The following is a 17012-nucleotide window of genomic DNA, read 5'->3' as shown; positions in this document are numbered from 1 at the left end:
GCCTCTTTAAAGGATTCATTATGAGGATGTCTGATACAAAAATGTGTTTTCTCTTGATTTGGATTCTGCTCTGATTCCCTTTCAATAAAACAAAAGTCATAGTGAAATTATTATTGCAAACAGACAAATAGGCCCAACATCATAATTCAACTATGCTTTTTCTCGTTTTTAGCCTATTGGTGCTCTGAACCCTAAGCGAGCAGCCTTTTACGCCGAGCGATACGAGACGTGGGATGACGACAGCACTCCTTCTCATCATTACACCACCCTGTACTCCACAGCTCACTCAACGCTACTGTGGATGCTCAGAATAGTAAGAATAGAAAGACACATTATTACCTTTTGAAAGAACAACATCCTCCAATCATACCTCTGTTTTGTGTTTGTAGGAACCGTTCACCACGTTTTTCTTGAACGCGAATGAGAACAAGTTTGACCATCCTGACAGATCCTTCTCTGGTATTGGCCGGTCATGGAGGAACTGCCAGAGAGACACGGCTGATGTCATGGTACGAGCCACTAATGGACATCTACAGTAAAGCCATTCAAGAGGACAGACCTGTGATGAATAAGAAATAAGCCTAAACCAGTAACACCTTCTACCTGAGCAGTCTGTTTGACTTCACAGTTGTGTTAAGGATAAAGCTTATAAATAACACAACTGCCTTGGGCTAAAAATAACAGTTAACACAATGCTACCTTTCAGAGTCTGTGAATAGTCTTGGGAACAATCATCAATTACTCGATCAGTTGACCATTATTATGTAACTCAACCTGACTTACTGAATTCATTTTCGCAGCTGTATTCCTGAACACAAATTTCATGTCAATTGCTTTGTAAAACACATCCCTGAATGTCCCTGTGTGCACCCATAGGAGCTGATCCCAGAGTTCTATTACCTCCCGGAGATGTTTGTGAACAGTAACGAGTACGAGCTCGGGGTGAGGGACGATGGGGCTCCTGTCTGTGACGTGGAGCTGCCGGTCTGGGCCAAGAAACCAGAGGATTTCGTCCGCATCAACCGGATGGTAAGACTCGATGTAATAAGAATGCAGTGGTCTCGTAGTGCTCCTTTGGGATCAATATTGTCTGTGTATAGTGCTTTACAATTTGCCTCCTTTGCAAGATGTTTCTTAAGGCCTTTAGTAAGCATAGAAAGTATAGTTTACATGCACAATCAATTCTGTCCTAATGGTGCAAGAGAACCTATTTAAACCAAGTACTCAGTCATTCAGCAGTCCTTGATAGGGCCCTGTGCATTTGCCATATTCACTCACACTCACCAAACTATGGCTGCTCATTAGATCATGGTTTTGATCATTAAAATACTTTCACAGACCTTCATCTTGACCTCTTTCATTTGTCTCATAGGCTTTGGAGAGCGAGTTTGTGTCCTGTCAGCTTCACCAGTGGATCGATCTAATATTCGGCTACAAGCAGCGTGGGCCTGAAGCGGTGCGAGCTCTCAACGTCTTTAACTTCCTCTCCTACGAGGGAGCCGTGAGCCTGGATAATCTGGACACAGCACAACGGGAGGTGTGTACACATTATAGTTATATCCATAAAGGCACAAATGAGCCTTTTTGTTGTTCAATCAAGCGACCGCACTGTGCTGCAGTACTTCAAAATAGCTCAAGCAGTCTCGATCGATTAGGAGCCTATTCTGCTCATAGAAATCATTACAAGATAATTGCAGCGTTTTGAGAAAAAGATTGATCTTTCATTGTTGGCGCTGAGCGAAGTGTGTTAAAAGCCTTTACTGTTTTTCTCATGTTTCTTTATATTGTGTGTCTGTAGTTAATGGAGGCTCAGATTCAGCTCAGTGGACAGATTCCGTCACAGCTGCTGATCGAGCCACATCCCCCGCGATCTTCGGCCATGCACCTGGTGAGAAAACAAATATTATTTCATCTTTATTTTGTTTTGAGCTAGCACTGTAGACAACCCACTCATAACATGTAAAGTGGACATGATTGTGGCTTTTAAACTATTCCTCAACATTGGAATTTTACCTTTTTGTAATTCGAAATTATGCCAAAGGAGAAAGAGAGTGCAACATTTAGTGTGATCAGGATCATACTGTACAACAACTATGTATGTAATACCCCCTTGCCCTGAAACAGTCTCTACTTGCTTCCCACCGGCTCATTCATCGACCTCAGTGTCTTCAACAAAATTGTCCCCTAAAAGACTCGCCGACGTATAGCCTACCTCTGTGTGTTGTCCTGCCCTTACCCTGTAGCCTCCCACTAATGAGACCTCCTGCTCCTCTCCCTATCTCCTCCCCTGTCCCGTCTGTCTGCCCCCGCCCCTGTGGTACCCTCCCTCTCTCTCTACCCTTCTCTCTCTGTCTCACACTAGTGTTTCCTTCCTCAGAGCCCACTGATGTTTAAGGATCAGATGCAGCAGGACGTCATTATGGTGTTGAAGTTCCCCTCCAACTCTCCGGTCACCCACGTCGCGGCCAACACACTCCCGCACCTCAGTATCCCCGCCGCCGTCACGGTGACGTGTAGTCGCCTGTTCGCCGTCAACCGCTGGCACAACACTGTCGGTGAGTTATCAAGCTCGTACAATCAAGGCCTTAAGTACTTTATAAACTAACCATAATGGGAAGTATTTTTAAGAGATCACCCAGCTATACCAATCTGAGAGATTTGCAATATATAGCCAAGTCTCGGGGCATATGCGTCTATCAACATATAATTAAATTAATCTCTTACCCCCCACCTGAACGGAGCACATTTTCTCCAGTTTGGCATTACGCAAATCTAGAAGCTTCTTGATTGGAGAGTTTACAGCCTCATTTGAAAGCTAAGACTTAGAGAAGTTGTCACTTTTTAATGTTATTTTTCATTGCTTTTTTGTCACTTTGTTGTTACTTTTTTCTCACTTTTTTGTTACTTTTATGTCACTTTTTTGTCATATTTTTGTCACATTTGTTTTTTACTTTTTTGTCACATTTTTGTTTCTTTTTTGTCACTTTTTTGTTACTTTTTTGTCACTTTTTTGTCACTTTTTTGTCACTTTTATGTTACTTTTTTGTCACTTTTTTGTTACTTTTTTGTCACTTTTTTGTCACTTTTTTGTTACTTTTATGTCACTTTTTTTTTACTTTTTTGTCATATTTTTGTTACTTTTATGTCACTTTTTTGTCACTTTTTTGTCATATTTTTGTCACATTTGTTTTTTACTTTTTTTGTCACATTTTTGTCAATTTTTTTTAAACTTTTTTGTCACATTTTTTTTTTACTTTTTTGACACTTTTTTGACACTTTTTTGTTACTTTTTGTCACATTTTTTGTTACTTTTTCGTCACATTATTGTTGCGCTTCCATCCTTGTTTTCTTTTCCCTTTTGCCCCCTTTTTTTTTTTTTAAACATTTTTACTTATTTCTCGTGAATATTCTGGTGCCGGTGGTCGTGGTTAAATGTTTGATGAAACAGGCCTAATTTGTCTCTACGTTTCCCTCTTCTTTGCCACAGAAACAAAAGGTTGCATCAGGACACTGTAGTTGCGTCACCCTGAAGTATTGCAGTAGATGTTCAGTAATTTGCACGTACTGCATTGCATTAGCCCCTGCACCAGTACTCGAGCCCTGCTTTGTGATTGGACACAGAAATAATTGTCCGTCAGTGTTTTAATTTACTTAATTAATGCTTTCATTAAGCTGGAGCCGTAGGTGTAATTACCCAACACTGTTCGGAAACAGGTCGTGACTTTGAGGGCCCTCACTGACGACACATCTGTTTTTACATCGCAGCAAAAAGGTCCATTAGCTTCAGATACTGTCTGGGAATTAGGCAATCAATGTGTCTAATTATGAGTACTTAGTTTTGATTATGGATTATATCGGTGTTATTGTGGCTGTAACATTTGCTGTTATTCTTGCAGGTCTCCGTGGAGCTCCAGGCTACTCCCTAGAACAGGCCCATCATTTGCCCATCGAAATGGATCCATTGATCGGTCAGTAATCATTATCGTGTCTTATTTACGTTATTATTTTACCAGAAATCTAGGTATATCAACCTGTGGAGCAGCCCATTGTTATTTGTGACACATAACAAAATTCAGCTGATCCTATAATGATCAAGCCGTGGAGACTAGAAATCAGTAACTGTGTTTAAACATTTCCGTTTGTATGTATGATCAATAACAATGGCATATTAGTTTAATACCAGACATGCAGTTATTGCCTTTATAAAAAAAAACATGGTCATTTATCTCTGCACTTGTTTTTGTGCAGCAAATAACTCGGGAGTGAACAAGCGCCAGATCACGGACCTGGTGGACCAGAGCATCCAAATCAACACACACTGTTTTGTGGTTACCGCCGACAACCGCTACATTTTGGTGTGTGGCTTCTGGGACAAGAGCTTTAGAGTGTACTCCACTGAGACTGGTGAGTGGAGGGCATTTACACTAATCCTCTCTTTCAGCTGTGTGTTTAGTTTGCTGTTGCGTTTACAGTATTAGTAAGCAGTCAGGTCATTTACCTTAATGTACAATATATGCATGGAAAACCGCCAATGATATGTATGTACAATATAAGAATAATTACAAATGAAGTCGTAAAAGACACAGACCATTAAGCAGACAGATCACAGAGTACAAATGATTGAGAAGGTGAGCGTGTAGCGAGGTGGTGTAGGACTGTCTGAACAGGTGAGTTTTGAGTTTGGATTTGAAGAGTGGCAGGGAGTCTATGGTACGGAGGTCGGAGGGGAGAGAGTTCCAGAGCTGGGGAGCAGAGCAGCTGAATGCTCTTGTGCCCCACGGTGACGAGTTTGGCCGGTGGGACGGAGAGTTTGAGAGTGGAGGAGGAGCGGAGAGTGCGATGTGGAGGAGGTCAGATATGTACGGAGGGGCCAGGTCATGGAGTGCTTTGAATGTGATGAGGAGTATTTTGAAGTTGATTCTTTGTTTTATGGGAAGCCAGTGGAGTTTTTGTAGGACAGGGGTGACGTGATGAGAGGGAGGGGTCCGAGTGATGATTCGAGCTGTAGAGTTTTGGAGGAGCTGCAGTTTCTGGAGGGATTTGTTGGGAAGAGTGAACAGAAGTGAGTTGCAGTAATCAATGCGGGAGGTAACGGGGCTGTGGACGAGGATGGCGGTGGTGTGGGGGGTGAGAGAGATGTTGTGTAGGTGGAAATATGCAGACCGAGTGATGTTATTGATGTGAGACTGGAAGGAGAATGTACTGTCGATGATGACACCCAGACAGGTATAGGCCACCGTTTTTACATACTGAGATATGTTCTTATCTTAGCTTTGACGAGTTCTTTAGGACCTGTCTGATCTTCACCCGTGCCTTCAGTCACGTAAACACAGCACAGACGGCATTAGCATTTAGCCTCTCCCTCTCTCCACTATAGCTCCAAAACAGGTCAAGATAGAAGCTACCAAGCTCTTCCACGTTTTCCCTATTTAAATATGGTTACGTGAAGTGTTCCACTACAAAGTATAATTACACAAAATTAAACAATGTGGATTTTCTAAGCGGATAAAAGGGGGAACTATATTGTAAGGCGTAATAATACCAGGAGTAGTTCGAAATCTGCGCAGTAATCTTCACTTTACTGTGCGGATGCCAAATTACTCCTGGTATTATTACGCCTTACAATATAGTTCCCCCTTTTATCCGCTTAGAAAATCCACATTGTTTAATTTTGTGTAATTATACTTTGTAGTGTAACACTTCACGTAACCATATTTAAATAGGGAAAACGCGGAAGAGCTTGGTAGCTTCTATCTTGACCTGTTTTGGAGCTATAGAGGAGAGGGGGAGAGGCTAAATGCTAACGCCGTCTGCGCTGTGTTTACGTGACGATCAGACAGGTCCTAAAGAACTCGTCAAAGCTAAGGTAAGAACATATCTCAGTATGTAAAAACGGTGGCCTATTCCTTTAACCTGAGGGGAGGGAAGGACAGATGAATTGTTGAAGGGAATAAGCTAAGCTCATATTCACTGGTTGAATTTTGTATTTTTGACTGAAAACATCCCAAACAGGGTGCACTTTTTGGCCTTTATTATTTTACTACATTATATTGTTTTTATTAATCCCTTTAGTTGATCATTTGCTTTGTGGTTTTTAGCCTGACAGGTTCTCACTTCGTTATTAAGGGAACACTTCTTGATTTCTAAAACCCTTTATTAGTTTATCTGTTTACTTGTCTGTTAAACTTTATATTTACTTGTGCTGCAAAAATCTGTGCCAGCCTGTCACTCTATTATGGATTAAGTGCGCTCTTATAACCCCTTTTTCAGAAGTGAACTGTTATTTGTCACAAGTGCCCCAGTGTCACACGGAGTGTGTGTGCAATACGTCAAATATAATGAATACACTTTTCGACTTGTTATGTTCTCCACTTTATCAAAAGACTCATCTCCATTTTACTCTTTCCGCCCTCGCCCCCTCTATAGGCAAACTGACCCAGATAGTTTTTGGACACTGGGACGTCGTGACGTGTCTAGCCCGATCCGAATCCTACATCGGGGGCGACTGTTACATTGTGTCCGGATCCCGCGACGCCACTCTGCTGCTGTGGTACTGGAGTGGAAGACATCACATCATCGGAGACAACCCTAATAACAGTGAGTGGGACAGGATAATTTGTTATAATTTGGCTAAAGGTTTGAGTCAGACAGCGCAGACAGTGATGGGACCTTAAAAGCTGTAATTTTCCTGTTGTTTTTAGGTGACTACCCGGCTCCCAGGGCCGTGCTGACGGGGCACGACCATGAGGTGGTGTGTGTGTCAGTGTGCGCTGAGCTCGGCCTGGTCATCAGCGGGGCTAAAGGTCAGTGTGGGCTTGAGTGTGTTCCATTTCCTGACCACGTCTGTTTATAAGGCCATTATTAATACTCCAGATGTGGGGATTTATGCAACTTGTTTCTCTGTTTCTCCATTCCATATAAGTGGCATTTGCTTCATATTTATGGTTCAAGGTTCAAGGTTCAACTTTATTAATGTCCCGAAGGAAATTATTATGCAGCAGGAGTCCACACATAATAAAGCAAAAACAACAATTAAAACACAGTGAGACAACAATTGTGCTTGGGACAAAGATCACACAGTCACAGCATCATCAGTCACACAATAAGAATAAGATCAAGTAAAGGCTAATTTGCAGCAGCTTCACTGAGCAACATATGATCGTTTACTTTCGCGACAGCCTCTGGAATAAAAGAGGCCCTGGCCCGACGAGTTCGAGTACAGGGCATTCTTAGCCTGCGTCCGGAGGGGAGTAAGTTAAACTCCTTAAAAAGCGGATGGTCCGGACACTCCATTATCTGTTGGGCTTTACGTACAACCCTTTGGCTGTAAAGGTCATGCAGCTGAGTCTGCTGTGCACCAATGATTTTCCCTGCTACTCTGACCAACTTCATCAAACAATTTTTGTTGGTCACAGAAAGAGCCCCAAACCAAGAAACAACACAAAATGTTAAAACTGACTCAATAAAAGACTGGTAAAAGATCGTCATGAGGACATTACAAACTCTAAATGAATTCATTTTTCTTAAAAAGAAGAGTCTTTGCTGCACCTTTCTGCAGATGGCGTCAGTGTTAGACTCAAAGCGCAAGTCCTTGTCAATAATAGTCCCGAGGTACTTGTATTCGGAGACTACTTCAACCGGTTTTCCCTGGATCACAGTGTTGGTGCCACTAGGGGGCGCCTTGCGGAAATCTATCAACATGTCCTTGGTCTTTGACACATTGATAGACAAATGAAACTGTTCACACCAATCAATAAAATCATCAGCGATAGGTCCATGGGCGCTCTCGCTGTTTGTTAAAAGACTCACAATGACTGTGTCATCTGCAAATTTCAGAAGATGCCTGTTCCCATACACACTTCTGCAGTCATTGGTGTATAAAATAAAAAGCAATAATATTTATGGAGACATTTCTAGCCCTTTATTTGGAAATGAAGCCATATTGTCCACTCTGACCCCAACAGTTCAACTTGAATGTGAAGCTAAGGTTTATTATTCAGACTGTTGTTGTTATTGATCCCTTGTGCTGTCCAGAGGGCCCGTGCCTGGTCCACACCATCACAGGAGATCTGCTCCGAGCCCTGGAGGGTCCAGAGCTGTGCCACTGTCCACGCCTCATCTCCGTGTCCAGCGAGGGGCACTGTATAATCTACTACGAGCGGGGCCGCTTCTGCAACTTCAGCATCAACGGCAAACTGCTGGCCCAGATGGAGGTCAATGACTCCTCACGGGTATGGAAGTTTGGATTCGTAATCATAATACGAATAATAGCGCATTGGGAGTATTGGAAGTACCTTTTTGCATTGCTTTGTCTTTGCTCCTGAAGGCGATCCTGTTGAGCAGCGACGGGCAGAACCTGGTGACAGGCGGAGACAACGGCGTGGTGGAAGTGTGGCAGGCGTGCGACTTCAAACAGCTTTATATCTATCCAGGCTGCGACGCTGGCATCCGCGCCATGGACCTCTCGCATGATCAGAGGTGAAACGCATTATTACTACATCTACTTTATATGACATTTCACTACCTTAAAGGGACTTTACGGAGTTTAAAAATCTTAAAACTAAGTATTTTCATCCCCCTACATGTTCCAGCCATGTCCTAATGTGTAGAATGAGCCCAGACTTATTCACCACATCTGCCTCTATAATCCTGCACTGTCACTCAAAACGTTGGGTCAGAAGCAATGGCCGCTGGCTGCCCTGCTTTTTGTCCACAAACGTGGGGGCCGCCATTGCTCCGCCGTTGCTGCAGTACCTCCATATCGCCGCTAGGCCCCCATTGAAAAGCATTGGACTTTAGACACGTTAAAAACTACTTTAAAGCCTGGTTTCAATTGTTTCAACACTAGACTAGGCTAGATATTCCTCCTGAGATAACGCTGGGTTAATAACAATATATGAAACCAGGCTGGTTTTCGTAATATGAATTTTTGAAATCTCGTACTTATTGAGGCTCGGACTGTTAGCATTGGAGCAGCGCGAGCTACACGTCACGCAAGGGCCGAGTCTACGGTGAAAATCCCGCCCGTATGCCCTTTTTAGGAACATGCTTCGTCAGAGCTGGGGAGGGGGAGCCTGTAAATCCGCCATGAATTGCCCCACGGCCGTGGTCATTCTGGTAAACGGGGAGGAGTGAGCATAAGACGTCCATTTTTTCTACAGTCTATGGTCAGAAGTGCCGTCATGCACGAGCTTAATACAGAACCTGCAGTTACGCGTAGGACCTGAGGTGGCACTAGTGAGCAAAAAATGACCAACTAGCGTCTAGTCTCTTAAAATACGGTCTACATTTGGTTGAATTAAAGTCATGAAATGCCTATCTGACACAATTACAGTAAACTAATGGATTTATTCACTTCTTAACCCCCACATTATGCATTTTCTCCAACAAGAGCAACAAAAACACACAACTAAAGAGTGACGAAGGGGCAATAAGAGAAAGATAAAAAAGTGGACAAATCGCAACAAAAAAATACAAAAACACCACAAATGTGTCATGATCGGTTTTGCAGGTCTTAGCTTTCAAATGAGGGATGACTTTGGCCTTCAGGCACGGAGCTTTTAGATTTGGGTAAAGCTGAAATGTGCTTGGTTCAGGTGGGGGTTAAGAGGTCAACTATATCAGCTGTTTATCTACCTACAACTAGTCATTCTTTTCCAATGCTGACGCCTGACTTCATGATTGTTTTGTTCCAAGTTTAGAATAGACTTTACAGGTTTCAGGTTTATCCGTTAGCCGTTATCCTTCACCTGACTCTGTTTTCCTTTTCCCCAGGACCCTGATCACCGGCATGGCATCAGGCAGCATCGTCGCATTCAACATAGACTTCAACCGCTGGCACTACGAGCACCAAAACAGGTACTGAGTCAGAGAGGCGCTGTGTCTTGAGGAGAGCTGAGGGGCACAGAGGAAGAAGAGACACTGGACTTGGCTGTGGTCCAACACTCGAGGCGGCGCTGGTGGAGACTTCCTCTCACTCGTGTTTAAGACACGTGTGTTACAGACACAAAGCCCTGAACGTTCACACCAAAACCTGCTCTGGAGCAGACAGAGGAGGTCAGCTGGACCTCAGCGGACTGATGGCTGTTTCTGGTTCGCTTAATGCTTCACAAAGAACCAATGTTTGCTTTTCTCTATTATTTCTTTATAAAGTATCTCCTGTATTAGAGTTAAGTTATCTGGGTGGACTTTAAAACTGACTTGTCTAAACATCTGAAAGTTGTGAAACGTGCCAGCCCCACCCACTTTAGTAATACAGGTGCTATTGGCTTGATCTTACAATCACAAATTTCTTAGGGTTGTAATTTTATTTTATTCTAAGTTGTTTTTTACTCTTCTTTTACCCTCCAGGGTCAGTCTGATTTGTATGTAAATAAGGCTCTGCTTCTTTGGGGCCTACACTTGTTCTTTCACTACACAAATTGCGCTTATCACCTTTAATTTATTAATGACTTGCTGTATGTAAAATATTGTGTAATAATTATTATAATGTTGACAAGACCGAGGGGGAATAATAGGGATGAAAGGTTGGTCATTGTTCTGATGGTATAGATTGAGCCAGCGAGGAGGAACCACAAGACGAACATGATTTCCTTTGTAAATTCGGTGATAGTTTTGTCAAATATGTACATACAGTCCGCGGAGACTAGAAAGCGCAAACTCAACCTTCACTTAACCCACATTTGTTGATTATTTAAAAAAAACAAAATCGAATCAATGTAAAAGTTTGTTTTGTATTTGCACTTTGCACCAATCACACATCATTATTTATTAGCTTGGTTCTTTACGGTCGGCTGCCATTTTGTTTTTTAGGTCCATTTTCCTGCGGGGAATTATTTGTGCATTGATGTTTGTATTTAAAGCGTTGAGCTCATGTGTGATTATTACGTTTTACAACCTCACCGTTGTAAGCAATATCATGATTCTGTAGCTGATAGAGGGGTGAGATGGCCGCCGCAGCGGGGCGTTAAGTGTAAAGCCATCCGGATCAAGCGCGCACATGCACACACTCTATCCACAGGTTCAACTTACGTATCCAAAAAAAGGTGAAATATTTTTGGATCTATGAAACCCTAAAAACTATTGTATTCATGTTTTATTGCAAAGATGTAAAATATGACATGTGTGAGTTGGAAAAAAAAATCATGATAAGAAAAAATAAAATATGCAAAGAATTTGATGACTTGACTTTTCATGACCATTTATCTATTCATGGTAAACACATGGTATCACCATGGAAACAGCATGATAACTAGGGATAGCACGGGGTAATGCATTTGCAGCTGTGTTTCCTTTTTATTATCAAGGAAATACCATGTGTTTCCTGGTAATAGGTCAGGATCTCGAGGGTGATGATGTCATGATGTGAGGTGGAGCAGGGGCCAATACAACTCTATGGGAGCAATACAGTTTTGTAAGAAATCTCCACAACGAAAATTAACAAATGTTTTTCCCCATCAGTATTTGACAATGATCGGATTCACAAACCTGATGTATTATTTTTATTTCTGAAAGTCCTCCCTATTGACCAACATCACGCTTATGTTTTATGTAGCGGTAAACCCCAGTAAAAATGTTGACAATAATAATTACCGTCTTGTTTCTGAAAAAATATTTTATAAATATTTTTTTGCTGCTTCACTGGGAAATTGCAAGGCCGGGTAGCAGCACCTCCTTGTAGTCTGGTGGCCCTCAAGCCAGCAGCCCTTCTGTGCTCCTCCAGAATGGACCTATGGCCAGTCCGCCCCTGGGTCATTATGACGCAAGATTGATTCAATAAAAAATAGAACATGTAGTTCTATTCTCAATACTTCAACAGCATTGAGTTGTTCAAAGGTTACCAGTTAAAAAGCTTTTAAACAAATACTGAGTCACAAATAGCCTAAATCTATTGTTAACACCAAGATGCAGGAAATTTAACAGTTTTTTTTTCTTTTTCATCACTTTTCATTGTGTTTTTGTCGCTCTTTTGTTGCTTTTGTTTTTTTTTACTTTTTGCTCCATTTTCATCCTCGTTTTGTCACTTATTTCCCCCCAGAATCATTTAGATTTGGGTAATGCCAAAACTGGAGAACATTTTTCTCGGTTCAGGTTCTTCTCCTAATTAGAATGACATAGCAGTATTTCTCCAGGCAAAATTAAGATATTTTTATAAAATAAGCCTTCATTGTTTATGGAAAAAGACATAATTTGATTAATGTCAGAAAAGTAGTAACGAAAAGCCAGAGTAAATGTAATATTTCTTTGCATCAGACGTTCAAACAGAGCGCTACCCGGAAGTAGCGTGATGACATCATCACCTAGCAAACTGAGGTTTCCATGGTGACCATAGTGTTTTGATGCGTTCATGTTAAATAGAACTTCTGGTCTCTATTTGTTCGGTGGTGCGATGGCCGAGCGGATAGCGCAGGTCCCTCGACCGCATCCATATCGCATCACCGGGGACGGCGCTGCCCATAGCCATGTCTACTACACGGATGTCAGCATGGCGTGTCGCTCGCTAGACACGTTGCGGTGCCTCCGTGGAGGAAGCAGGTCGTCTCTTTTCTTTAGCGGCCAGTTTTGTGGAAAACACGCCGACTCTAAGGTCTCGGGTTCGAGCCCGGGAAGGGGTCATTATGACACGAGATTGATTCAATAAAAAATAGAACATGTAGTTCTATTCTCAACTACTTCAACAGCATTAAGTTGTTCAAAGGTTACCAGTTAAAACGCTTTTAAACAAATACTGAGTCACAAATAGCCTAAATCTATTGTTAACATCAGGATGCAAGAAATTCAACATTTTTTTAAAAACAAAACAAAAAAAACATTGAATCGAGTTTGAAATTCACAGGCAGAAAAAGACCTCAAACCTCTTGTGGATGGCGACTTGTTGAGCACTAGATGGTATGAAGTGTGCATGAAGTCTTTTTGTTGTTGTTTTTTTGTTTTTGTGCATGAAGTCATTTTGGCTTACATTGTTAGGAATGACGTAGTCTGCAACCTACAGAGGAAAAAACTAAACAAACAAAGCACAACAAAACCTAAACTCAATCAATGAGTCCGGTGTGTTTTAAAAATTCAAACATATGTGATATTAGTCCGCCCCTGGTCCGAGACGACAGCGCGCAGGATCAATCAGCCTTCAGAGAGGACCAGAGAGGTATTTTAAGAAAACCGAAGGACAGTTGATAGAAGACAGTTTTCCTGTTTGCGGAACGTGCAGGAAAAAGTGTCTCTAAAGGCAGCAATACTTCGAACCTCTTGACTCACCGTCTCCCACAGCTCGACAGCAGTAAGTTAACGTTAGCGTTTTAGCTGAAATGCTGATGTGGGACTTTGGGTTGAGGGAGAATGTAACGAGTCGCCCCATAGTGCGGCTGCAGCGCCACCACCAGCATAAGCCGCGTCCGGATCGGTCCGGATACCTCCGCACAGTGGCACAATGCGTTGCGGGACTCCCGGTGGCAGATTGCAATAGATTCACTTTCGCCGCAGTTTTATGAATTTAATAATGATCACTGTCTGATGGCATTTTCCCAAATCTGCAAAGCGAAAGCTCACTGAAAGGACACAAACTGAGAACAATTTTCCTGATAAAGACGGTTTATCTTGTTCAAAAATATAATAATAATAATATTGTTTCTGGCGCTATAAACAGTACATTGTTATAGTTCCTTTACTTTGATGTGAAAAGTTGCACTTTTGATAAGTGTCTGTATTTTTTATGTAATAAGCACTGTTGAACTTTTTTGAAACTATTTCAGTTTGTGTAGGACTATCAATGCTTTCTGAACATATTAACACACATAAAAAAAATACCGCGATAAAACCGAAAACCGTGATAATTTTGGTCACAATAACCGTGAGGTCAAATGTTCATACCGTGACAGCCCTATGAGGAAATAATTGGACATCAGTTCACACGTGCTGACGGAGACATTTTGAAACAGTTTTTGTTTCATGTGGGTATTCCCATTGTTGGTCACCACAGTTACCATAGTTACCACCATGGAATTTTCAGTTGCCCTCCACCTCAGTTTTAAACTACGGGCTCTTTAGTTGTTGTGATGTCACATAAACCTATTAACTGCCATTGTAGGGTATAGAACACCTCACTTTTCTCAACCACGTGAATAACTTTCTCATGCACTTGACCCATCTTTCGACCAGTGCCACTTAGCCTGAGCTGTGAGCAACCATGGGGTTCAGTGCCCCGGTGTAGCGATTTCAAACTACCCCCCCATTCACCTTACCCCCCGGTACTTTGAAATCGATTTCAGACTACCGGGGGGTAGCTTGAAATCGATTTCAAATTACCCCCAGGGGTAACCTGAAACTGATTTCAAGTTACCCCCCCTGATTTCAGATTACCCCCGCCACAATATGTATTGTTTGTTTGGCACGGCTGTGTTAAATAGAAAATGCCCGGATGTTAATTGCTAATAATAGCTACAACTCTCGTAACTTTTCATCTGGTAAGGTTAGCTTTAGTTCGTAAACTCCACTATCCTTAAGGTTACGGCTCCAACTGCGGTTCCTGTAAGGTATTTTATGGATGAAGAAAGCAGTTGAGAGGGGGGTAGTCTGAAATCAGGGGGGGGGGTAGCTTGAAATCGCGTTCATCTTACCCCCGGGGGTAACTTGAAACTGATTTCAAAGTACCGGGGGGTAGCCTGAAATGGGGGGTAGTTTAAAATCTTTACACCGGCACCAATCTCGGACCGGAGTTTCTATGCTTCAATCTCACGGCTTTCACCTTATGGGTATAATGGGTGTAATGGTTTGATCACGTTTAATAGTTGCTGAGTTGTTCATGCTGATTGTCATATTCTAAGTTTCCTTTAAGTTCCACATTTGTTAAAAAGTTTCCAATGGTACTGTTGTGATTGACATGAAGTACTGCCGTTTCTATGCTGAGAATGGAGTATTTCATATATTTTGAACAATATGTGACAGTTTGTGCTGCTCCATTGTTGTTTATCGTTTGCCTCAGTCATCGTCCCTTTATTGCCGTGCGTCTTTTATTGGATTTTGTGTGAAACTGACAAAGACGGGTGAACCCTCATCAATCTCTCCGTTTTAATGGCCCATTCTGTGTCCTGTCAAACCTACTGCATTTACTCGCTTTGCGCACAGACCAATACTCGGGCTGACAGTTTTTTCTGGGCTTCTCTCAGACAAGTGACAGAGATCAGAGATGTGTAATACTCAAAAACATGACACCGGCCCTTCACACAGTTACAGCGCTCACTCAAGAGCTGGGTTTCATCTTGTAGGTCACTTCGCTGCTGACCTTCTGTCGGATACAAGCTTCATTTCATTCTCCTCATGTCCTTCATCCTCCAGGACCACTCCAGGATTTATTACAGACACTTAAATCTACGAGTGCCCATGGAGCAGTCTGGGAGATTCTCAAGTCAGGAAATTTTTCTCAGCCTCTATTTACTTTATATTACCATTTTGGCCAACATTGAACTTTGCAATTGGTTCAAATGGTTTCTGTCTGATGCAGGTATTTTGAAGTATAAGGTAAGCTAACGTTAAAGGCCCTATACCTGTTTTTTTCCCCCTTCATTTTGTTTGCGCTGATTGTTTGGAAAATATTGAATTATTAGTTGTGTCTAAACTCATTCCTAACATTTCAGCCACATTTCTAACATCCCGATTCTTCACAGGGACAGGTTTTATAGAGTTTTCAGGCTCGCCTTTTCCGGCATCATTGTCACAATAATGCTGAAAACAATCTGCCTGCCAATGTTTTAATTAAATATAGAGTGTCTTTTCACAGATGTCTTCTTTTCACTTAAGGAGGAAAAAAACATTTCATTCCACCACCGGGAAAAATTTCAGTCTTTACAGGTGCATTATGGAACTTTTTATGCAAAAAAAAGGGTAATATTTGTGTGTATTTGACCTTGTGTTGACCCAGGGCATGGCACCGTTACTTTCCATCACAGTGGGCTCTACAAAGCTCCAGGATCAGTAGTTTTGGAGGTTTTCTGGTGTGTCAGCAGTGAAAACCTTCCAAACAATTGATCCTGGAGCTTTGTAGAGACCACTGTGATGGAAAGTAAAGGCGCCACGTGGACCACTCATACAGCCACAGGGTCACTACAAGGTCAAATACAAACAAATATTTAAAAAAAGTTGCATAATGCACCCATATGACTCATCCTTCAAAGACACTGGGGCGATCTGCCACAGTCGACTTTTAGAGAACCTTTCCTGTCCTGTGATTGGTGCAGCGCCCCAGAGTCCAGGCCAACCCTGGGATTCCAGCTGTCCCTGCGGGGCTGCTGGTCTTTGTGGCCAGTAAGTTGTTTGTGTTCCTTCGTGTCTGTGATGACTTTGTGTGTTTTCCAGGAACACTTGTTTTTAGTTACAGGGACTATATGGAGTTTAAAAATGTTAAAATTAAGTGTTTTCCTCCCTCTACATCTTTCAACAATGTCTTAAGGTGTAGAATGAGCCCAGACCTGTTCATCACAACTGCCTCTAAAATCCTGCACTGTCACTCAAAAAGGTGTTAATCCGGGTCCGAAGTGCCATCATGCACGAGCTTAATATAGAAGCTGCAGTTACACGTATGACCTGAGGTGGCAGTAGTGAGCATAAAATGGCTAACTTGCATTAATTTAGATTGTGTCTCTTTTTGTTTGTCACTGTTTTTTGTTATTAGGCCTACTGTGAATTATTTAAGGGACATTCATTTGGTTATTTTTGTCACTCCTTTGTTTAAGTCACCCTTTACATACCCTTTATTAAATTACAGCTTTATTTACTTTCTTACTTCTCCTTAATCCTAGCTGGTTGTAACAATTGGGGGCTCGTCTGGGGGAGAGGTCCCGGATTCAGATCCCTGACAAGCCCCCAATTTGTTACAACCCGGCTCTGCTCGGACATGGCTAAAATGGAGAATGGAGGAGCGGGAGCTGTAACGGCTTACATGGCCCAGGAATTAAACCAAGGACCATGTTGCTCTGTGACTGGAATGTAAGCTGGTCTGTAGTCTGAGGCTCTAAACTACA

At 42.2% G+C, this 17012-nt stretch overlaps 1 protein-coding gene across 14 annotated transcripts in view; it reads left to right on the top strand.

The window, feature by feature from the left end:
• nbeaa (neurobeachin a) overlaps window positions 1-10708 on the top strand; it is a 129203-nt gene extending 118495 nt beyond the window's left edge. For 11 of the 14 annotated variants that reach the window (XM_079566272.1, XM_079566275.1, XM_079566284.1 and 8 more), the window contains 13 exons: window positions 173-313; window positions 390-509; window positions 877-1029; window positions 1373-1537; window positions 1799-1888; window positions 2363-2555; window positions 3897-3968; window positions 4249-4404; window positions 6427-6597; window positions 6702-6803; window positions 8035-8231; window positions 8327-8478; window positions 9775-10708. In XM_079566272.1, the coding sequence (XP_079422398.1) occupies window positions 173-313; window positions 390-509; window positions 877-1029; window positions 1373-1537; window positions 1799-1888; window positions 2363-2555; window positions 3897-3968; window positions 4249-4404; window positions 6427-6597; window positions 6702-6803; window positions 8035-8231; window positions 8327-8478; window positions 9775-9865 (1803 nt within the window). In that variant the 3' untranslated portion in view covers window positions 9866-10708. The remainder of the gene's footprint in view (window positions 1-172; window positions 314-389; window positions 510-876; window positions 1030-1372; window positions 1538-1798; window positions 1889-2362; window positions 2556-3896; window positions 3969-4248; window positions 4405-6426; window positions 6598-6701; window positions 6804-8034; window positions 8232-8326; window positions 8479-9774) is intronic. The other 3 variants (XM_079566273.1, XM_079566283.1, XM_079566274.1) reach the window with 1 other exon arrangement.
• The last annotated feature ends 6304 nt before the right edge of the window (window positions 10709-17012 follow it).

The sequence above is a fragment of the Gobius niger genome (assembly GCF_951799975.1).
Source record: "Gobius niger genome assembly, chromosome: 11".
Taxonomy (NCBI): domain Eukaryota; kingdom Metazoa; phylum Chordata; class Actinopteri; order Gobiiformes; family Gobiidae; genus Gobius; species Gobius niger.
Note: the sequence above shows the minus strand (reverse complement) of the source record. Positions and strands in the feature narration are given on the sequence as shown.